Below are 21,155 nucleotides of genomic sequence, written 5' to 3'. Positions count from 1 at the left end.
ATAACAAAATTTTGTTAGTTTCTAATTCTGCTATACATTAATAATTGTAACAAGACGAGATGAACCGAGTTTAGAAGTTTCTGAGGTGCTAAAGCTGTGCCACAGTGTTTATTGCCAACTCGAGCCCTTTCCTTACCTAGCTTAGCCACCAAATACAACGATCTTTATCCCTCAAATGGTGGGCAAGTGGAATCCCAGAATCTGAGTATATTTGCATGAATCTTTGCTTGGATATATGACAATGAAACATACATACATCTACGGGTCCTAGAAATCGGCGCAGCTAATAACCACTTACGCCTCTCGCGACATTTTTATTCTTTCAATCAAAAGAGAAAACTATGACAATTACTCTGTAATTGTTTTAAGATGATATTCATGTTAAGTTCCCGTTCACAGTTACTGTTGTAACAGTGCAATTAGTGACATAATTAAAGTTGGATTGTGCCATTTTCAGTGGAAAATTTCCCCAAATCTCATAGGTGCAAGCTAGGCCTACAAACTCGCTTGTATGCTCCTCTGGAGTTTATGATTGGTCTTCTATGGCATTCAGAGCGGATCGGAAGAAAATTAACTGAGAACAAGACTCTGGCAAAAGAAAAACACTACAATAAGTCAAGAGTAGGCACTTCTTGTTGACAGAGCTTCCTGAAAAACAGACAGCTGCATCACGGTTGCCAAAAACTTCCCCCGTCCGGAAATAAGAACAAACACTCCTGAGAATGTGTGTATGAAAGGCAGGGTCAATTACAAAACTGGACATCTCAATGATTGTACGGTGCCGGAACTGAACTTAGTTAAAAACGTAGCTTCGTTAAAAACTTGAGGCCGTAAATATAGCAACGGGCTGACCGCTGAGAGAGTTCCTGCGTTTATCTTTTTAAGGTAACATCACGAAATGTGTGCTAGAAATCTTTTCTCCGAGAACAACATTCATGAGTATGCAAAACTAGAACTTTAAAAGCGAGCGGTGGAGTTGGAAAGATCCATGGAAGCGTGAGGATACAATTGACTTTTCTCGGGTACTAGTAGCCCAATGCCCGAGATAATTCATCGTCGACTAGCGATGAAGCGTAGTTGTGTTAGGTTTAGGGAGGCTAGTGCCGTATATGGCTGATGAGGCCAGCCCTAGTCGTCAGGTGTAATGAAGACCTACTCCCATTAGTGGAGTTGCATCCGTACACTTGATTTGAGATTTTTCCGAAACATAGAAACTGATAGATTCTCCACTATACCACTAGTGATAAATAAAGTGTTGAATATTTTTATTTTTTAGTTTTTTAAAAATTTTTGATGAATTTCGGGTTTGATATTTGAAACAAGGCAGCTTGTCACATCACATCTCTTAGTAAGTAGTTTCTGACTCTGACCAGAGTAAAAATTATTGTATTTTATATTAAGACAAAGCGGTTCCCGACACTATTATTACACGTTAGAAGTTTTAATTTCCCCCACATTATTGCTAACAATACTTTGAGAAGCAAACAAGTAACGTCAGCTCATGAGAGCAATGGCTATTGACCGACGGAATAGAGCATTCTAAGAGTTACTTATCGAATGTAATAAATTGTTAAATTTGAATTTTGCATTCAGAGTTTGTCCAGCGTAATTAACACCACTTCTTTACTCAGGTTTGAATTGAAGTGTACTTTCATGAAAAATTCTCTGTGTTTGACGAAGTACAGAGAAGCAATGCAAAGACACTTAACAACCCCTATAGTGATTCTTGGTTATCGTAAAAAGGGATCTCAGGTACTAGGATTTGCGAATGACTCGATCTTGTTGGTCAATAGGATATGGAGACTCAAAAACCGAGTAGTTCATAGTGAGTTCCCACCAAACTTAAAATTCCCGGTTTCTCTGGTAGTGAGAATCCCCCAATGCCTCAAAATTCCCCATAATTTATAATTAATCAATGAGAGCGCTCTCACATTTAACAGCAAGTAATTTCTTTGCGAGTCATTTCACTAAAAACATATAGCACAAACATACTTAAAGAAAGACTGCTGAAAAACAGTGTGTGGAGCGTGTGTATAGATGTGAGGCGTAAATCGCAGGAGAAGAAAGAATGCAGAGAACGTAAATTTTCAAAATGTAGTGGTATGACGGAATGTTGAAAATTAGGTTTTGAGTGAAAGTGTGATTGAAAAGGTGGGACAAAAACCGAATATACTAAAGAAGATGTAGTGTAAAGAATTTTGTTTTTTTAAGGGCAAAGCTAGAAGATTGTACACGGGAGTTTGGACTTTCCAATCATCTTTTATTATGAAGTTATAAAGTTTTCTCTTGTATACAATAAGTATTACAAATAAGTATAAGTGCCCCTAATTGTTTGCAGGTTTGTTCGTGAAATTATACGAGCCCAATGACCTTGCGTCTTAGGGCTTGTTGGATGTCCCTCTCGATCACCAAGCGTCTTAAAGAGTTGGTAGTTAGCATGCGTCTTGGAGAGTATAGAACAGGTGTTTCTCAGTGACCAGGCGCAGGCACGTAGCCAAGGGGGGGGGGGGGTCCGGGGGGTCCGGACCCCCCCCTTCGAGACCAGAAATGAAAAAATTAAGGAAGGATAAAACAAAATGAAATGACAAAAAGAAGGATCAGCGTTAAAAATTAAAAATAAAACTACAGGAGTCTTTTGCTTACTCTTTCTTATGAGGAGCTTTGTATTACTTGCAATATGGTGGCGAGGTAAGCGAGATATTCTGGAAGAGTCAGGGAATTTGAAATTTCAAGAAAAGTTATAGAATTCTCAGAATTCCTGCTACTAGTCAGGGATATTTCAAGCTTTCGAAAGCATAAGTGCCGTTGTGTAACAGCGTGGACATTTTTAATAATAACTTTTCGTCATCGCATCCTTGCAGTATCAAACATGTTATTTAAGGACAATTTTCTGTTGATCCTTTAACCTGTCATTTGGAACCGACATGTCGCGACAGTAGTTGACGGAATAATAAAAACAAAAAATACGTTGAAAGAAAGTTTTGTTAGCATTTGATTCAACAGAGAAAGGAACGCATATATTGTAAAACTAGTTGAATATACACATGCTTCGCACAGGGCTGTATTTGGAAGTCAACGCCTGTGGGAATATGACCATTGGTCTCAGCGACCGCGAAAACTATGTATTTGATACTAATATCGGTCATTTTGGGCTATTTCTTTACATGTCTCAATATCCACCCCCCGCTGACTCCCGGCCCGCATACTTGCAAGTCATCGCTAATGGAAGTGTCACCATTGATTTCAGCGACCGCGAAAACTATGGATTTGACACTAATATCGGTCATTTTGGATTACTTTTACATGTCTTGGTATCTCACCCCTCTCCGGTGACCCCCGGCCCGGAGCCGCATAACGTGAATTTAGAAGTTAATGCGACTGGAGTTTCACCATTGATTTCAGCGACCGCGAAAATATGAATTCGACACTAATAGCTCAAGTGGTAGAGCGTTGGCTTCGCATTCGGGAGGTCGTGGCTTCGAATCCCGCTGCCTACCATACTGACAGGTTTTCCAGTTTCCCTCAGTCCTACCAGGCAAATGCCGGGATGGCACCTACTAAACAGGCCCTGGTCGATACCTTCCCAAATCCTTTCCATTGTGATTGTTGTTGGATATTCAATGTAAAATGGCCTCTGAGCTGTATCTGGTGATTGTTAAATAAATAAATAAATAAATATCGGTCATTTTCTACTACTTTTACATGTCCCGGTAAACGCCCCCTGAGACCCCCCTGGTTTGAATTTGGACAAAAACGTTTAACTTTGGTCTGGAGCCTGGACCAAGGTATTCGTGACTAAAATTTGGTAACTCTCGGACAATTTGTCTGGTTCCCAAGCCGGTTCCGGTAAACGCTCCCCCTGATACCCCACTGTTTCGAAATTTAAAAAAAACGCTTCGTCTTGATCTGGGGCCTGGGCCAAGGTATCCCTAACCAAAATTTGGTAACTCTCGGTCCACTCGCCTGGTCCCTAGGTCGAACACAGACAGACAGACAGACAGACAGACACACAAACAAACGCTTTATTTTATTTATATTAGAAGATAGTTTACAAGACAGTATTCAGTGTGTACTTTTTATAATAATTGAGGTCATAACGAAAGGAAAATTGTTAAATTTGAATAAACAGGAGAAGGTCGTAAATCCTGCAAAATCTTTTTCAATCCTTTTTTTTATTATTTTGCTCGAAATTTCTTCATAGTTTGTTATTAAAATACTTGCCAACATATCCTCATTTTATTGTCCTAACAAAACAATATATGTTGATAGTAAAGTAGTTTAGATTGATCGAGCTCCTGGGCCTTCAGAATTTCATGCCACTCCCCCCCCCGTTACGAAATCCTGGCTAAACGAACCAATATATGTTCCAGTAAAATAGTATAGAGTGATCGAGCCCCTTTTGTGATGACCACATTATTCCATGTCACGGACTCCCCCTTTCACGAAATCCTGGCTACGTGCCTGGCAGGCGTCTTAAGAGTCTTCATCCCGGTGAAATTAAAATACCGCTAATTTTACAGTAATTATGTGATATCTTTAAATAGATAAAAGATAATCGAAATGTGGAACAAGAGCGTCCTAGACAATATTATTTTACATGAGAAACCGTTATCACGAATCATTTATCTGCTTTCGATTTCGAGCCATTTTGATAGTCGGCATTTATTTTCGCGTTTCTAAACAGCTGAAAACGGAAAGCTACTAGGTGACTTGTGATAACGGCACCTCACGCAAAATTATATTGTCTGGGCCCTCTTGTTCCATATTTTAATTATCTTTGATCTATTTGAAGATATCACATAATTACTGTAAAATTAGCGGTATTTAATTTCGCCGGGATGAAGACTCTTAAAGAAGAGGTTAAGGAGCTTTTAATGATCACGTGTTTTAGAGAGTTGGTGGTTTGATCAGCTGGGTGATATTGATGTCTTCTGTGGTGTCCTCTCTCTTTTTATGTAGAAATGTTGGTGACAACTTGAAATTTCGTAACTTGCATATCGTTGGCTATGCTGGACGACTTCTTCGTGGTTCTCGACTGAAGAGTGTTTACATCTAGCACGTGATGCAGAAACACGAGTAACCTTACAATAGGATGATTGAAGACATTGTGAGGCATGGAGGAATCATCCTGTTAAGAATGAACAGAATAACAGAAGGAAAATTACTCATAGGAAAGCAGCGATTAAAATATACGGTGAAAAGAAGAGCAATTAAAAGAGAATGAAAAATGTCGCTCAGGGCAGGGGAATAGGGCAAGCTGCGTCAAACCAGTTCGAGTGAGGACCAAAGAACACACACATATTCCTGTTCATATACTAAAAATAAAACACAGTTTAAACATTTTTAGAACAGATTTTGAGGATAATTGAGCAAACAGTGTTTAAAAAGCGTGCTTCGCGTGTCCAAAAAGCGTTAATTCTTAAAACAGTGTGTAATGTGACATATTTAAAACACTCCGAAAGCAAAATTGTGATACATTTTGCAAACATATCTGGGACATACTTGGAAAACACATCTTAAAGGGGGTGTATATGTGCAATGCATGGGTGTTCAAAGAATGTCGATAATGTGCAAAGTGTCCTAACTGTGTCTAAAAGTCATTTCTGTTTGGAAACTCAAACACTTTGGATACATTTAGAACACTTTTAAGTACTTTCTGTTAAGCACTATTAGGACGTATTCTAGACATTTTCCTGCACTAATAGAATACTTCAAGACACTCTTTGACACATTAAACACTGTTCAAAAGTAGTGGTTATAAAAGGTCAAAAATGTATTCAAACACACTGCAAAAAATAAACTACTTTTAGACAAAGTAGAATACCATACACATTACCGATACTCTTTGAACACTTCCAGATGACACATATTCACCCATTGTAGATACTGTGTTGTCCATGTATGTCCCAGATGTATGTGCAAAATATGCAATATGTATGACATCACTTTGTTTTCGAACTGTTTGCCGAGAAGAAGTGTTTTAAATGTGTCATTTTAGGTACAGTTTTTTTTTTAGAGAATTAACGCTTTTGGACACACAAAGCACACTTTATAAACACTATTTCATCAACTTTCCCTTCAATATTTGTATTAAATGTGTTTAAATGGTGTATTATTATTATTATTATTATTATTATTATTATTATTATTATTATTATTATTATTATTATTATTATTATTATTATTATTATTATTACGGTGCAATGTTTTATTTTTGCAGTGTAGTTCAGTGGTCTACATGACATTCTGTAACTTACAAAGAAATAAGAAAATAAGGAAAGAAGACAAAAAGGGGAATGAGACGACTACCTTACAAAAAGAATAACTTACCTAGTGATTTTCCTGGGCCTTCGATTATGAAGTCTGCAGAACTTTCCATGACTCCAGGCTGAACTAAGACGACAGGTTTTCCATCAGCTGCTGGAAAGCTTGGACTGAACGGAATTCGATGCATCTCCAATATGTAACCATCTTCCGTCACAGCATGATGGATTTCAGCAGGGTATCCATACTTCTCAATTAATTGAGGCTAATTTTTGGTACAGAAGATAGAATTATGAGAACATTTCTAGATATGTTTTCAAAAGAAAGTTATTTAATATAAAATTTCAGTAATTTTAAACAAGAAGGGACATAAATCGTACACGGAATCCTACATTGTCACGATTTATTTCTGTGGACATATTTCTACGAGATACTCATGAGCGGAATTAGGGATTGTTTGCTGGGGAGGCAGACCTCATTTTCTACCTTTATGATCATCTTATAGGTGACATATTTGTTTTTGGTGAAAAGTTGGGGATACTTCCCCCCATACTACCTAAAATTTCCGAAAATTTCCTCATCATAATCAGAAAACTTTCTTAAAATCCTCATTTCCACCACTGCCTTTAAAGTAGCAGACTGTATCGCGTTCAAGAACTCTTGGGATTCCGCTGGATCTCTTCGATAATCTTAAAAGATCACATTTTCAATTGACATTTCATTTTAGAGAAAAGGTAGAATTCTCAAAGGGCTAGATCGGTCGGTGGGGATAGTAGCCGGTTTTTTTTTTTTTTTTTTTTTTTTTTAATCTGAACAAAATTATCTCGTTGATCGTCGTTCAAAAGGTTAGGAACAAGTTCGTTTCAGTTCGCTGCAGTTTATTTTTTCGTGCTAAGTTCATCTGGTATGACATGTGCCGTATGTCAATCCAATTCTATGACAAACATGACCTGTCTGGCTTCTGTCCTGAAAGGTTACTTCACGTTCTTCCGCGGTCGTTTCCGGAGTGACACTCGCAGTGGCGTATTTAGGGGGGGCTTAGAGCTAAAGCCCCTCCCGAAATCTTACTTACCATAGTAAAGTATATGAAATATCTTGCAGAATTTTCACATTTTCAGACAAAGCCCCTCCCGACAGTTAGCAAAGCCCCCCCCGAAACAAAATCGTAAATGCGCCACTGAGCACATGATATGATCTACTCGAATATTTGTCATCCTCCATTGACTCCCGGGAATCTTTGAAACACATAAACCACTCAAATGTTCTTACTTGGTTTAAAGCTTTCTCACTGCAAGCCTCCTTCAGTATTCGGTGAGGTATTCAACTATAGTTGTGTTTAGCGTGTGTTTACTCCTTCAGCACGAAAATAAAGTTTGGTCTGGCTTCAGACAGTTCAAATAATCATTGGCACTAATTCGAGCTTTGAGAGTAGTAATAACACCAATAAAATAGCATGCAATTCACTAGCCCACGCAAGTACTAAATCTCTGTTATGTTTAAGAATGAGAGGTAGGCAGTGGGGAACATAAGCTTCTTTGGGGAACATAAGCCTCCAATACATAAAGCTAGACTATTCCTCGAAACGAGGAGAAAGGTTACTCTCGGAACATATAACTTTCTTTCAGTCATCGATGGTCTATGTCTTATGTCCTTGGCAGCTCCTCTTTGGCACTAACGCTTCGACACATTGTGGAAAATAAATCAATGTTTCAACATGATTTGGACATTTTTAAGAAACGACTTTCGTTCATTTCTAACAATGTTCTGAAGTTTCATCAGTGAACAAAAAATGTCTAGAATGCCTTTTAACTTTGTTGACAAGAATTGGCCTAAGAGTGTTCAAAATGTATCTGGAATGTGTTCAAAATACTTACCGTAGTCTTTTCTTCGTCAGGAACTTCATCCTTTGGTCTTGCTACAAAACCCAATGTTTGGTTGAACAAGAGAAAGCAAAGAACAGCTTTTAAAAGTCCCTTCATGATGACATATAGATGAATGACTCACGCAGGAAGTGACTAAATCTGAAACAAAACCAAAGTACAGGTAACTTTATGATTTGTTCTCGAAAATTGTTCATATGTATGTATACCTACGAGCACATTTTTTCGAGTATAAGGATCAGATACTAAGATTACAAGGCCGATATTTCTGAAGTTTGGTTTGTTACAGAGAAATGAGGTGTGTGCGGTAAATTTAAGACATGGAGTTGGCAACTGTGGAGAGTTTCAGCCATCCGCCACTTGCGGCGCTAGTTGTAGGTAAACACAAATGGCGACTTGTTTGGAAAACTGGTCTCGCGAAGGAGTACGATCAGTTAGTTGTATGGAGACCACGTCGAAAAATATCCTAGTACTATCTGTTGGATGCATTCTTGTATGAAGTAATACGTACACGTTTCACTTGCAGACTTTGTAACCTTACTTTCCGATCAGCCCTCGTATTATATACTGTTTTCACCTTAAGGCACATGAAAATAACAGATTGTTTACTCTTTAGTCTTCACTCTTGAATGTAACAGATTGTTTACTCTTTTCTTCACTCTTGAATGTAACAGATTGTTTACTCTTTGCTCTTCACTCTTGAATGTAACAGATTGTTTACACTTTAAACTTCTTATCTGTTTACTCATATTTGTTGATAATAGGTTTTTTTCACCTCAACTCATTCCTATCAATGCAACAATTTACGCATTTATTCTTGAAGATGAATTAGGACGAAAAACTTGATATTTCTCATTGTAATCTTTTATACACCTAATGCACTTTCCTGAAAATAATTTAGTCATTATAATAATTGCTAACAATTAATGCATAGAAAGTTATTCAATAATAATAATAATAATAATAATAATAATAATAATAATAATAATAATAATAATAAACTGAGCTAAGTAGTTCAAGTGGTAGAGCGTTGACTTGGCATTCTGGAGATCGTGGGTTCGATTCCCGTTGCCGACCATCCTGACTGTGGTTTTCCAGGGTTTTCTTTAGTCCTACCAGTCAAATATCGAGACGTATCTACTAAATAAGTTCTGGCCGATACCGCTCCAAATCCTTTTCATTGTTATTGTTGTTAGATATCCAGTATAATATGGCCTCTGAGCTGTATCTGGTGATTGTTAAATAAATAAATAAAAAGACATTCTAACAGCTAGTTGGAACATGCGATTTTTCACATCTCATAATAGACATTTTCAATCGCATCTCATAATAGACTACGTAAGCTTTAAATTATCTAATAGTTAATTACATGTTTTGTTATTTAATGGATAGTTTATACCTTAATTTATACACAGTGTGTCTACTAAATTTTAAAACTGGCATTATCAGAAAATAATGCAGGAGAGAATTATCTTGATTGGCTGCTAATTTTCAATATATGACTCTCCTTGTTGTATGCAGCCAATTGTACGGCTGTATAGTTGCTGGATTCCTTTCTGGAAGTCCTCTTGTCGGATAGTGTTGAGTTTCTTCGTCACAGTCCTTAGGATGTCCAAAATTGAGTCAAAATATTGTCCTTTCAACGTGGAAGAGTGATTCATAACCAGTTATGATTTTCTTAAAATATTCTGGATCATCTGATCTTAACGAACAAATATGTATCCAAGTACCATTCACTAAATTGCTCATTGCTTCGAAAAATACATTTTTTTTTTGTATGACAGCGAAAACAAACGTCTTAAGCAGATCTCCTATACAGGCCCGTAGCCGGCCCGAAAATATAGGGGGGCCCGGTGGATGTTAAGGGTGGGCCCGATCCAAAAATATTAGTTCATCGCATATTATAGTTCATTTACAAACCTACCGTGAAAATTTTAGAGGAGGCCAGTAAAATTTAAGGGGGGGGGTGGCCCCCCTAGACCCCCTCTGGATACGGGCCTGCTCCTATATGGAGAGTTAGTGCTACCTACCACAGATTTGTTAAAGAAAATTTCCACCTCCGATGTACTGGCAATGTATGTAAGTAGTTTTAAGAAGTCTATTAATTCTGTAAGACAAATGTAATTATTTCCAATAATTTTATTAACCTATATAATTTGTATAACGTATATACTACGTAACACTGTAATTCGGGCTGTGCCTGTTGTGTTATATGTCATAAAATCAATAAATCATCTTCAGCCAGTTAGACCCACTTATGACATTACGATACCCGGTCTTCTTTTTGTTTTGTTTGACTGTGGGGCACAAATCTTCCTCTTCTGTTGATCTTGTTCCACAATCTTCCGAACAGTATTCTTACCAATGTGCAAATCCTCCGCAATCATCCCGAGGGACTGGCGACGATTTTTAGGCAGCTTTTCCCGCACTTTTTCAACATTTTCGTCATTTCGAATGGTTACTGGACGGCCAGATCTAAGGTCGTCCGTGACCACCCGCCGACCATCACAAAAACGATGATGCCACACAAAAATGTTCGGTCGAGAAAGATCATTGTTGTAAGCTGTTTGAATCATATCCACGGTTCAAGGCCGCCGATTTCTCTGTAAATTTGGGGGAGGGGGGCATTCAGATGTAGAAGGCATATATGAGGATTTTAAGACAAATTGAATTCAAATTATGCCAAATATTGTATATTCATAAAAAAAATGCGGGAGTCCACATGAGCTTTGGGGGGCCCGGGCCCCCTCGATCTTCCCAGGATCGGCGCCCTTGCCACGGTCTCCGGACTATTTTGACAAATTTTATACAAAACTTGATGCCCACTCTCTGCTCTACTTTACTATCCATGACGATAATAATAAAAAAATCACTGAAATCACTGTAACTCACAAAACTCGGAACACAAATTCGTGAATTCTTCACGCAATGCATAACACACTCGGTACTAAAAGCTACAAACAATAACCGCTTGGTGGCTCCAGTGGTTATCTTACAGTGTTGTCAGTCTTGACATTTAGTACACACATTGTGTATAAATACAACAGATTTTATTTATAACTGAATTGTACAAATACATATAGATTCTTCTTGTATGAAAGAGTTAAATTATTAACTAAAGTATGTTTCAGTAATTAAATTTAAATAAAAGTCTAGTGAAGTGTGTGCTTTCGTTCTGGTGCATGAGGTCCCGAGTTTTATACCTAGTGTGAGAGCATCGCCTAGACCAGTGGTCGGCAAACTTATGACGCTTCTGAACTACTGTATCGTTTTTAAATCCTACTCTGAGCTACCAACTAAAAGAATTGACAATTTTTTTTTAAATCTTACATTTATTGTCTATAAACTTACTTACATTTCAGGTAAATATGAAATCAAATTATCCAATTTAGCAAATGTCTAATATATACACGAAAAACATAACGTTTAGCAAATGTCTAAAATACACACGAAAAACATAACGTGCACAACCCCACACGTATACAATCAACAGTGAGATGAGGCTGACAGTGACAATGACAGTTGCACGGCAGAAACAAGCAGTTGTTGTCGTCAGCGCCCCCTGTCGTTAGCGTCAGCTCAAGGTTAGTCAACCGGAGCGTTAACGCGATTTACGCCTTAAAATGTCCTGTGACCTACTAGTAGTTCGACATCGACGGTTTGGTGATCAAATCAAACCAAACCAAGGCACTTGGCGTAACGGTCCGATTTGTGGGCCTGAGCCGCTCCACGCCATCTGTTAGCTACTGGTAAAATTATGTTCAGCCCAGGGGCGGATCCAGGACGGACTTCTGGGGGGCGGTGGGTTGTAATACTCCTACTTAGAGCTACTTTTAAGAGCGTCAAAAATAAACTATATATTTTAGTTATATATAAAATAAAAAGTTTCCTCTTCTAGGGGGGCGATCGCCCCGATCGCCCCCCTGGATCCGCCCCTGGTTCAGTCTACCGACGAACACGTGATCAGCACACAGCGTCGCCTTATCGCTAACCAGCATATAGGGAGCTTTCTAGGCTTAGTGGCCGTCACTTGACTCCCCAGTTTGCCTCACGACCCTGGGTGGACGTACCAGCCGAGAATTGAAACCGAGACCACTCGGACTTGAATCCAACGCTCTACCCACAAGACTACGATGTTCCCTGTGCAACAGGGTAGCCTAAAAGTAGGTATACACCCCAGCATTGATCAAGTATAACATTCTAGTTTATCGCTTTATTTGTTTCGGCTCTTCCGAGCTTAAGATATAAGTAAAAATACATTAAGAACAAATGATAAAGAAACTGTCTGCTGATGGATAACAATAAGAAATGATATAAAATCCAATGAATTGGTCAGTATGGTACTGTATACCTACTTTTGAGACACCCTGTATAGTGTTCTCACGATACAGATAAATTTACCAAACAAATATCTGCCTTTTTTTGACATTTATATAAAGTTTGCCTGGTTTGTAGAGTTTGCTTATCACTAAATTATCATAATTCAGCTCTATATTAAGAGTTCGACCTTGGTGCAATTTCAATTGCTGATACTTAAAGCAAGGAAAAACGTTGGTTTTATGAAATTAATTGGAAGATTTTTGCGACAATATTTCTTACCTTCAGATCAGACGTGGACAGTTCATTCGATCGGAAGAAAATAATGTATAGAATGCCTTTTATACGAAGCTTTAAGCTGCAAATAAGAAATATGTGACCAACAAAACAACACTTAAATGATATGATGTCATTTGATGCAGATAATCTATCTTAAAATGTTTATGAAGTTTTTGTATTATAAACAGATGAAAGCTTTGATTTTGTTGAAGTAATTACAACGTGATTCAAACCACTTATAGTATATGTGCTTTGTATGTAAAATTTCCGACAACTATAAGAAAAAAAATCACGTTTACTATATCTAAGACCATTGACTTATTTCTCGAAAACATTTTTTTTTCGGCAAGTGCAAGCGTTTGTAGATCAGCAAAATAATAATAACGCGGTCATTACATGTTGTTTTATCTTTTTCAGCATTTGGGTTAACAATTATTTTAATCTTTGATATGATAATCTTAATCTAAATATAGAATACAAACAAAATTACTTAACATTAAAGATCGCTGCTGAAAGTAATGTGTAACGTAAAGCCAAAAGCGATACATAGTAATTGAATATTTAATCAGCGGAGCAAATCTGTTTTCAATATTGGGGTAAGACGATTCCGCCAATAATTTTTAAGCGATTTAAAATATTTATGAAGCTGAAAAAACAATGCTGTGGAGGATCAGAGAAGTAGAGTTATCTTCAACATTAGGAGATGGGCAGATTTGAGGCTTATTCTGGGGGGACATCAATTTCATCTCACTTTTCTTTGTGGTAGTCGGGCATAAATCATCACATTTCTCCCCTAAAAACACATTTCAAATTGGATTATTGGGGAGCAGTCCTCTTAATTTCAAGATTGGGTGCGACATGTCCCCCTCATCCCCGGGAATTTACTCCGATGTATTTAATGATAAATTTTATCTTGGAAACGTGTCTAGTGACTTCCTGAAAATGAGGCCAGTCAACTGTTCTCGAGTGTAAGAGTGAGATTTAGCTAGATTTGGCTCGAGAAAATTTAACTCCGAGTAGCACACATTTTAATCACGCTCGAACCTAGCCATAGGAGCTAAATACTCGGTTCTGATTGGTTGGAGTTATCCGTTTCTCACCAAGTAGCATATAGCCTATATAGCACATATCAAATGTGAAAGGAGTCGGGCCTTACAGCCGAGCATGCTAGCGAGGGGACTGGTAATGACATTCGCTCTTGGCGTGTGTTCAAACCCAGCCCAACGAAAGTTTTTTTTAAAGTTCTTTTAAATATTCCTAACACTTTTATCATTAATAATAAGATGAAAATAATACTCATTTGTGCTTTACGTAACATATAATACTGTACATGAGTTGTGCTTTTCCCCACCATTTACTTAGATATTTCTTATACCCCTTGTAAACAATGACGTTATAAACCAACAGGAGAATAAGAAGTGGGGCCCTCGCGAAGCGAGGGGTTATAGGGGGTAGTGAGTAGTTAGAGAAGGGGAGGTGCCAGAGGCACCACGAGGGGGAAAAGTTAGGCATTGCTTTCCTTGACTTTATTCATAAAGAAAGTAATTTACTTACGCTACGGAATATAGCTCAGCGAGCAAAGGGGGTTAGAAGCCCCGCATGGCTCAGTTTATTCCACCTTTCCCCCATGATAATACCACGTGACTTTACTTCACACTCGGGTGGTGTAACTTCGGTGTAAATCTAACCTCACCTGCTTCCTTGTGAGCAACTTAAAGACAGGTGGCTAGGGTAGCGCGTGAAATAATTATATGCTTCGGAGTTATATGAACGGTATCATAAAATTATGTGAATCAAACTGTTTTCGATGTTTTCGTCTTCTTTGGTCACCATTCTGCCGCTCGCTTTCACACAGCTTTTCATTTTTCCCTATCCTAGACCAGATAGTTCATTTCCTTGTAGTTCTGTTTACCTGCATCTTTTGTTATGTGGTACCACACAGATACACACACACACACACACAGAGAGAGAGAGAGAGAGAGAGAGAGAGAGAGAGATTGAGAGTAATTAGTGATGAGCAAATGCGAGACCAAAACCAAGACCCGGGTTGTCTTGGTCTTGGTCTTGGTCTTGCACCTCCAGTCTTGGTCTTGGTCTTGCACTGGAATCTTTGGTCTTGGTCTTGCACCTCCAGTCTTGGTCTTGGTCTTGCACTGGAATCTTTGGTCTTGGTCTTGCACCTCCAGTCTTGGTCTTGGTCTTGCACTGGAATCTTTGGTCTTGGTCTTGCACCTCCAGTCTTGGTCTTGGTCTTGCACTGGAATCTTTGGTCTTGGTCTTGCACATCCAGTCTTGGTCTTGGTCTTGCACTGGAATCTTTGGTCTTGGTCTTGCACATCCAGTCTTGGTCTTGGTCTTGCACTGGAATCTTTGGTCTTGGTCTTGCACATCCAGTCTTGGTCTTGGTCTTGCACTGGAATCTTTGGTCTTGGTCTTGCACATCCAGTCTTGGTCTTGGTCTTGCACTGGAATCTTTGGTCTTGGTCTTGCACATCCAGTCTTGGTCTTGGTCTTGCACTGGAATCTTTGGTCTTGGTCTTGCACATCCAGTCTTGGTCTTGGTCTTGCACTGGAATCTTTGGTCTTGGTCTTGCACATCCAGTCTTGGTCTTGGTCTTGCACTGGAATCTTTGGTCTTGGTCTTGCACATCCAGTCTTGGTCTTGGTCTTGCACTGGAATCTTTGGTCTTGGTCTTGCACCTCCAGTCTTGGCCTTGGTCTTGCACTGGAATCTTTGGTCTTGGTCTTGCACATCCAGTCTTGGTCTTGGTCTTGCACTGGAATCTTTGGTCTTGGTCTTGCACCTCCAGTCTTGGTCTTGGTCTTGCACTGGAATCTTTGGTCTTGGTCTTGCACATCCAGTCTTGGTCTTGGTCTTGCACTGGAATCTTTGGTCTTGGTCTTGCACCTCCAGTCTTGGTCTTGGTCTTGCACTGGAATCTTTGGTCTTGGTCTTGCACATCCAGTCTTGGTCTTGGTCTTGCACTGGAATCTTTGGTCTTGGTCTTGCACATCCAGTCTTGGTCTTGGTCTTGCACTGGAATCTTTGGTCTTGGTCTTGCACATCCAGTCTTGGTCTTGGCCTTGCACTGGAACCCTTGGTCTTGGTCTTGGTCTTGCACCTCCAGTCTTGGTCTTGGTCTTGCACTGGAATCTTTGGTCTTGGTCTTGCACCTCCAGTCTTGGTCTTGGTCTTGCACTGGAATCTTTGGTCTTGGTCTTGCACCTCCAGTCTTGGTCTTGGTCTTGCACTGGAATCTTTGGTCTTGGTCTTGCACATCCAGTCTTGGTCTTGGCCTTGCACTGGAACCCTTGGTCTTGGTCTTGGTCTTGCACCTCCAGTCTTGGTCTTGGTCTTGCACTGGAATCTTTGGTCTTGGTCTTGCACCTCCAGTCTTGGTCTTGGTCTTGCACTGGAATCTTTGGTCTTGGTCTTGCACCTCCAGTCTTGGTCTTGGTCTTGCAATGGAATCTTTGGTCTTGGTCTTGCACTGGAATTTTTGGTCTTGGTCTTGCACATCCAGTCTTGGTCTTGGTCTTGCACTGGAATCTTTGGTCTTGGTCTTGCACATCCAGTCTTGGTCTTAGCCTTGCACTGGAACCCTTGGTCTTGGTCTTGGTCTTGCACCTCCAGTCTTGGTCTTGGTCTTGCACTGGAATCTTTGGTCTTGGTCTTGCACATCCAGTCTTGGTCTTGGCCTTGCACTGGAACCCTTGGTCTTGGTCTTGGTCTTGCACCTCCAGTCTTGGTCTTGGTCTTGCACTGGAATCTTTGGTCTTGGTCTTGCACATCCAGTCTTGGTCTTGGCCTTGCACTGGAATCTTTGGTCTTGGTCTTGCACCTCCAGTCTTGGTCTTGGTCTTGCACTGGAATCTTTGGTCTTGGTCTTGCACCTCCAGTCTTGGTCTTGGTCTTGCACTGGAATCTTTGGTCTTGGTCTTGCACCTCCAGTCTTGGTCTTGGTCTTGCACTGGAATCTTTGGTCTTGGTCTTGCACCTCCAGTCTTGGTCTTGGTCTTGCACTGGAATCTTTGGTCTTGGTCTTGCACCTCCAGTCTTGGTCTTGGTCTTGCACTGGAATCTTTGGTCTTGGTCTTGCACCTCCAGTCTTGGTCTTGGTCTTGCACTGGAATCTTTGGTCTTGGTCTTGCACCTCCAGTCTTGGTCTTGGTCTTGCACTGGAATCTTTGGTCTTGGTCTTGCACCTCCAGTCTTGGTCTTGGTCTTGCACTGGAATCTTTGGTCTTGGTCTTGCACATCCAGTCTTGGTCTTGGCCTTGCACTGGAACCCTTGGTCTTGGTCTTGCACCTCCAGTCTTGGTCTTGGTCTTGCACTGGAATCTTTGGTCTTGGTCTTGCACATCCAGTCTTGGTCTTGGCCTTGCACTGGAATCTTTGGTCTTGGTCTTGCACCTCCAGTCTTGGTCTTGGTCTTGCACTGGAATCTTTGGTCTTGGTCTTGCACCTCCAGTCTTGGTCTTGGTCTTGCACTGGAATCTTTGGTCTTGGTCTTGCACCTCCAGTCTTGGTCTTGGTCTTGCACTGGAATCTTTGGTCTTGGTTTTGCACCTCCAGTCTTGGTCTTGGTCTTGCACTGGAATCTTTGGTCTTGGTCTTGCACCTCCAGTCTTGGTCTTGGTCTTGCACTGGAATCTTTGGTCTTGGTCTTGCACCTCCAGTCTTGGTCTTGGTCTTGCACTGGAATCTTTGGTCTTGGTCTTGCACATCCAGTCTTGGTCTTGGCCTTGCACTGGAACCCTTGGTCTTGGTCTTGCACCTCCAGTCTTGGTCTTGGTCTTGCACTGGAATCTTTGGTCTTGGTCTTGCACCTCCAGTCTTGGTCTTGGTCTTGCACTGGAATCTTTGGTCTTGGTCTTGCACTGGAATCTTTGGTCTTGGTCTTGCACATCCAGTCTTGGTCTTGGTCTTGCACTGGAATCTTTGGTCTTGGTCTTGCACATCCAGTCTTGGTCTTGGTCTTGCACTGGAATCTTTGGTCTTGGTCTTGCACATCCAGTCTTGGTCTTGGTCTTGCACTGGAATCTTTGGTCTTGGTCTTGCACCTCCAGTCTTGGTCTTGGTCTTGCACTGGAATCTTTGGTCTTGGTCTTGCACCTCCAGTCTTGGTCTTGGTCTTGCACTGGAATCTTTGGTCTTGGTCTTGCACCTCCAGTCTTGGTCTTGGTCTTGCACTGGAATCTTTGGTCTTGGTCTTGCACCTCCAGTCTTGGTCTTGGTCTTGCACTGGAATCTTTGGTCTTGGTCTTGCACCTCCAGTCTTGGTCTTGGTCTTGCACTGGAATCTTTGGACTTGGTCTTGCACCTCCAGTCTTGGTCTTGGTCTTGCACTGGAATCTTTGGTCTTGGTCTTGCACATCCAGTCTTGGTCTTGGTCTTGCACTGGAATCTTTGGTCTTGGTCTTGCACATCCAGTCTTGGTCTTGGTCTTGCACTGGAATCTTTGGTCTTGGTCTTGCACCTCCAGTCTTGGTCTTGGTCTTGCACTGGAATCTTTGGTCTTGGTCTTGCACCTCCAGTCTTGGTCTTGGTCTTGCACTGGAATCTTTGGTCTTGGTCTTGCACCTCCAGTCTTGGTCTTGGTCTTGCACTGGAATCTTTGGTCTTGGTCTTGCACCTCCAGTCTTGGTCTTGGTCTTGCACTGGAATCTTTGGTCTTGGTCTTGCACATCCAGTCTTGGTCTTGGTCTTGCACTGGAATCTTTGGTCTTGGTCTTGCACCTCCAGTCTTGGTCTTGGTCTTGCACTGGAATCTTTGGTCTTGGTCTTGCACCTCCAGTCTTGGTCTTGGTCTTGCACTGGAATCTTTGGTCTTGGTCTTGCACCTCCAGTCTTGGTCTTGGTCTTGCACTGGAATCTTTGGTCTTGGTCTTGCACCTCCAGTCTTGGTCTTGGTCTTGCACTGGAATCTTTGGTCTTGGTCTTGCACCTCCAGTCTTGGTCTTGGTCTTGCACTGGAATCTTTGGTCTTGGTCTTGCACATCCAGTCTTGGTCTTGGTCTTGCACTGGAATCTTTGGTCTTGGTCTTGCACATCCAGTCTTGGTCTTGGTCTTGCACTGGAATCTTTGGTCTTGGTCTTGCACCTCCAGTCTTGGTCTTGGTCTTGCACTGGAATCTTTGGTCTTGGTCTTGCACCTCCAGTCTTGGTCTTGGTCTTGCACTGGAATCTTTGGTCTTGGTCTTGCACCTCCAGTCTTGGTCTTGGTCTTGCACTGGAATCTTTGGTCTTGGTCTTGCACCTCCAGTCTTGGTCTTGGTCTTGCACTGGAATCTTTGGTCTTGGTCTTGCACCTCCAGTCTTGGTCTTGGTCTTGCACTGGAATCTTTGGTCTTGGTCTTGCACCTCCAGTCTTGGTCTTGGTCTTGCACTGGAATCTTTGGTCTTGGTCTTGCACCTCCAGTCTTGGTCTTGGTCTTGCACTGGAATCTTTGGTCTTGGTCTTGCACCTCCAGTCTTGGTCTTGGTCTTGCACTGGAATCTTTGGTCTTGGTCTTGCACCTCCAGTCTTGGTCTTGGTCTTGCACTGGAATCTTTGGTCTTGGTCTTGCACCTCCAGTCTTGGTCTTGGTCTTGCACTGGAATCTTTGGTCTTGGTCTTGCACATCCAGTCTTGGTCTTGGTCTTGCACTGGAATCTTTGGTCTTGGTCTTGCACCTCCAGTCTTGGTCTTGGTCTTGCACTGGAATCTTTGGTCTTGGTCTTGCACCTCCAGTCTTGGTCTTGGTCTTGCACTGGAATCTTTGGTCTTGGTCTTGCACCTCCAGTCTTGGTCTTGGTCTTGCACTGGAATCTTTGGTCTTGGTCTTGCACCTCCAGTCTTGGTCTTGGTCTTGCACTGGAATCTTTGGTCTTGGTCTTGCACCTCCAGTCTTGGTCTTGGTCTTGCACTGGAATCTTTGGTCTTGGTCTTGCACCTCCAGTCTTGGTCTTGGTCTTGCACTGGAATCTTTGGTCTTGGTCTTGCACCTCCAGTCTTGGTCTTGGTCTTGCACTGGAATCTTTGGTCTTGGTCTTGCACCTCCAGTCTTGGTCTTGGTCTTGCACTGGAATCTTTGGTCTTGGTCTTGCACCTCCAGTCTTGGTCTTGGTCTTGCACTGGAATCTTTGGTCTTGGTCTTGCACATCCAGTCTTGGTCTTGGTCTTGCACTGGAATCTTTGGTCTTGGTCTTGCACCTCCAGTCTTGGTCTTGGTCTTGCACTGGAATCTTTGGTCTTGGTCTTGCACATCCAGTCTTGGTCTTGGCCTTGCACTGGAACCCTTGGTCTTGGTCTTGCACCTCCAGTCTTGGTCTTGGTCTTGCACTGGAATCTTTGGTCTTGGTCTTGCACATCCAGTCTTGGTCTTGGCCTTGCACTGGAATCTTTGGTCTTGGTCTTGCACCTCCAGTCTTGGTCTTGGTCTTGCACTGGAATCTTTGGTCTTGGTCTTGCACCTCCAGTCTTGGTCTTGGTCTTGCACTGGAATCTTTGGTCTTGGTCTTGCACCTCCAGTCTTGGTCTTGGTCTTGCACTGGAATCTTTGGTCTTGGTCTTGCACCTCCAGTCTTGGTCTTGGTCTTGCACTGGAATCTTTGGTCTTGGTCTTGCACCTCCAGTCTTGGTCTTGGTCTTGCACTGGAATCTTTGGTCTTGGTCTTGCACCTCCAGTCTTGGTCTTGGTCTTGCACTGGAATCTTTGGTCTTGGTCTTGCACCTCCAGTCTTGGTCTTGGTCTTGCACTGGAATCTTTGGTCTTGGTCTTGCACCTCCAGTCTTGGTCTTGGTCTTGCACTGGAATCTTTGGTCTTGGTCTTGCACCTCCAGTCTTGGTCTTGGTCTTGCACTGGAATCTTTGGTCTTGGTCTTGCACCTCCAGTCTTGGTCTTGGTCTTGCACTGGAATCTTTGGTCTTGGTCTTGCACATCCAGTCTTGGTCTTGGTCTTGCACTGGAATCTTTGGTCTTGGTCTTGCACATCCAGTCTTGGTCTTGGTCTTGCACTGGAATCTTTGGTCTTGGTCTTGCACCTCCAGTCTTGGTCTTGGTCTTGCACTGGAATCTTTGGTCTTGGTCTTGCACCTCCAGTCTTGGTCTTGGTCTTGCACTGGAATCTTTGGTCTTGGTCTTGCACCTCCAGTCTTGGTCTTGGTCTTGCACTGGAATCTTTGGTCTTGGTCTTGCACCTCCAGTCTTGGTCTTGGTCTTGCACTGGAATCTTTGGTCTTGGTCTTGCACCTCCAGTCTTGGTCTTGGTCTTGCACTGGAATCTTTGGTCTTGGTCTTGCACCTCCAGTCTTGGTCTTGGTCTTGCACTGGAATCTTTGGTCTTGGTCTTGCACATCCAGTCTTGGTCTTGGTCTTGCACTGGAATCTTTGGTCTTGGTCTTGCACATCCAGTCTTGGTCTTGGTCTTG

At 41.6% G+C, this 21,155-nt stretch overlaps 1 protein-coding gene across 1 annotated transcript in view; it reads right to left on the bottom strand.

The window, feature by feature from the left end:
* Positions 1-12,819, bottom strand: part of LOC145670560 (lipase 3-like) — a 37,639-nt gene extending 24,820 nt beyond the window's left edge. Inside the window, exons 1-3 of the mRNA XM_081739365.1 lie at positions 12,744-12,819; positions 8,139-8,285; positions 6,331-6,529 (exon numbers count right to left, since the gene is read on the bottom strand). Of these exons, the coding sequence (XP_081595491.1) occupies positions 6,331-6,529; positions 8,139-8,243 (304 nt within the window). The 5' untranslated portion in view covers positions 8,244-8,285; positions 12,744-12,819. The remainder of the gene's footprint in view (positions 1-6,330; positions 6,530-8,138; positions 8,286-12,743) is intronic.
* Positions 12,820-21,155: the final 8,336 nt, after the last annotated feature.

The sequence above is a fragment of the Thermobia domestica genome, chromosome 14 (assembly GCF_964235325.1).
Source record: "Thermobia domestica chromosome 14, izTheDome1.hap1.1, whole genome shotgun sequence".
In the NCBI taxonomy this organism is placed as follows: Eukaryota; Metazoa; Arthropoda; class Insecta; order Zygentoma; family Lepismatidae; genus Thermobia; species Thermobia domestica.
This window is presented reverse-complemented; position numbering and strand designations above follow the sequence as displayed.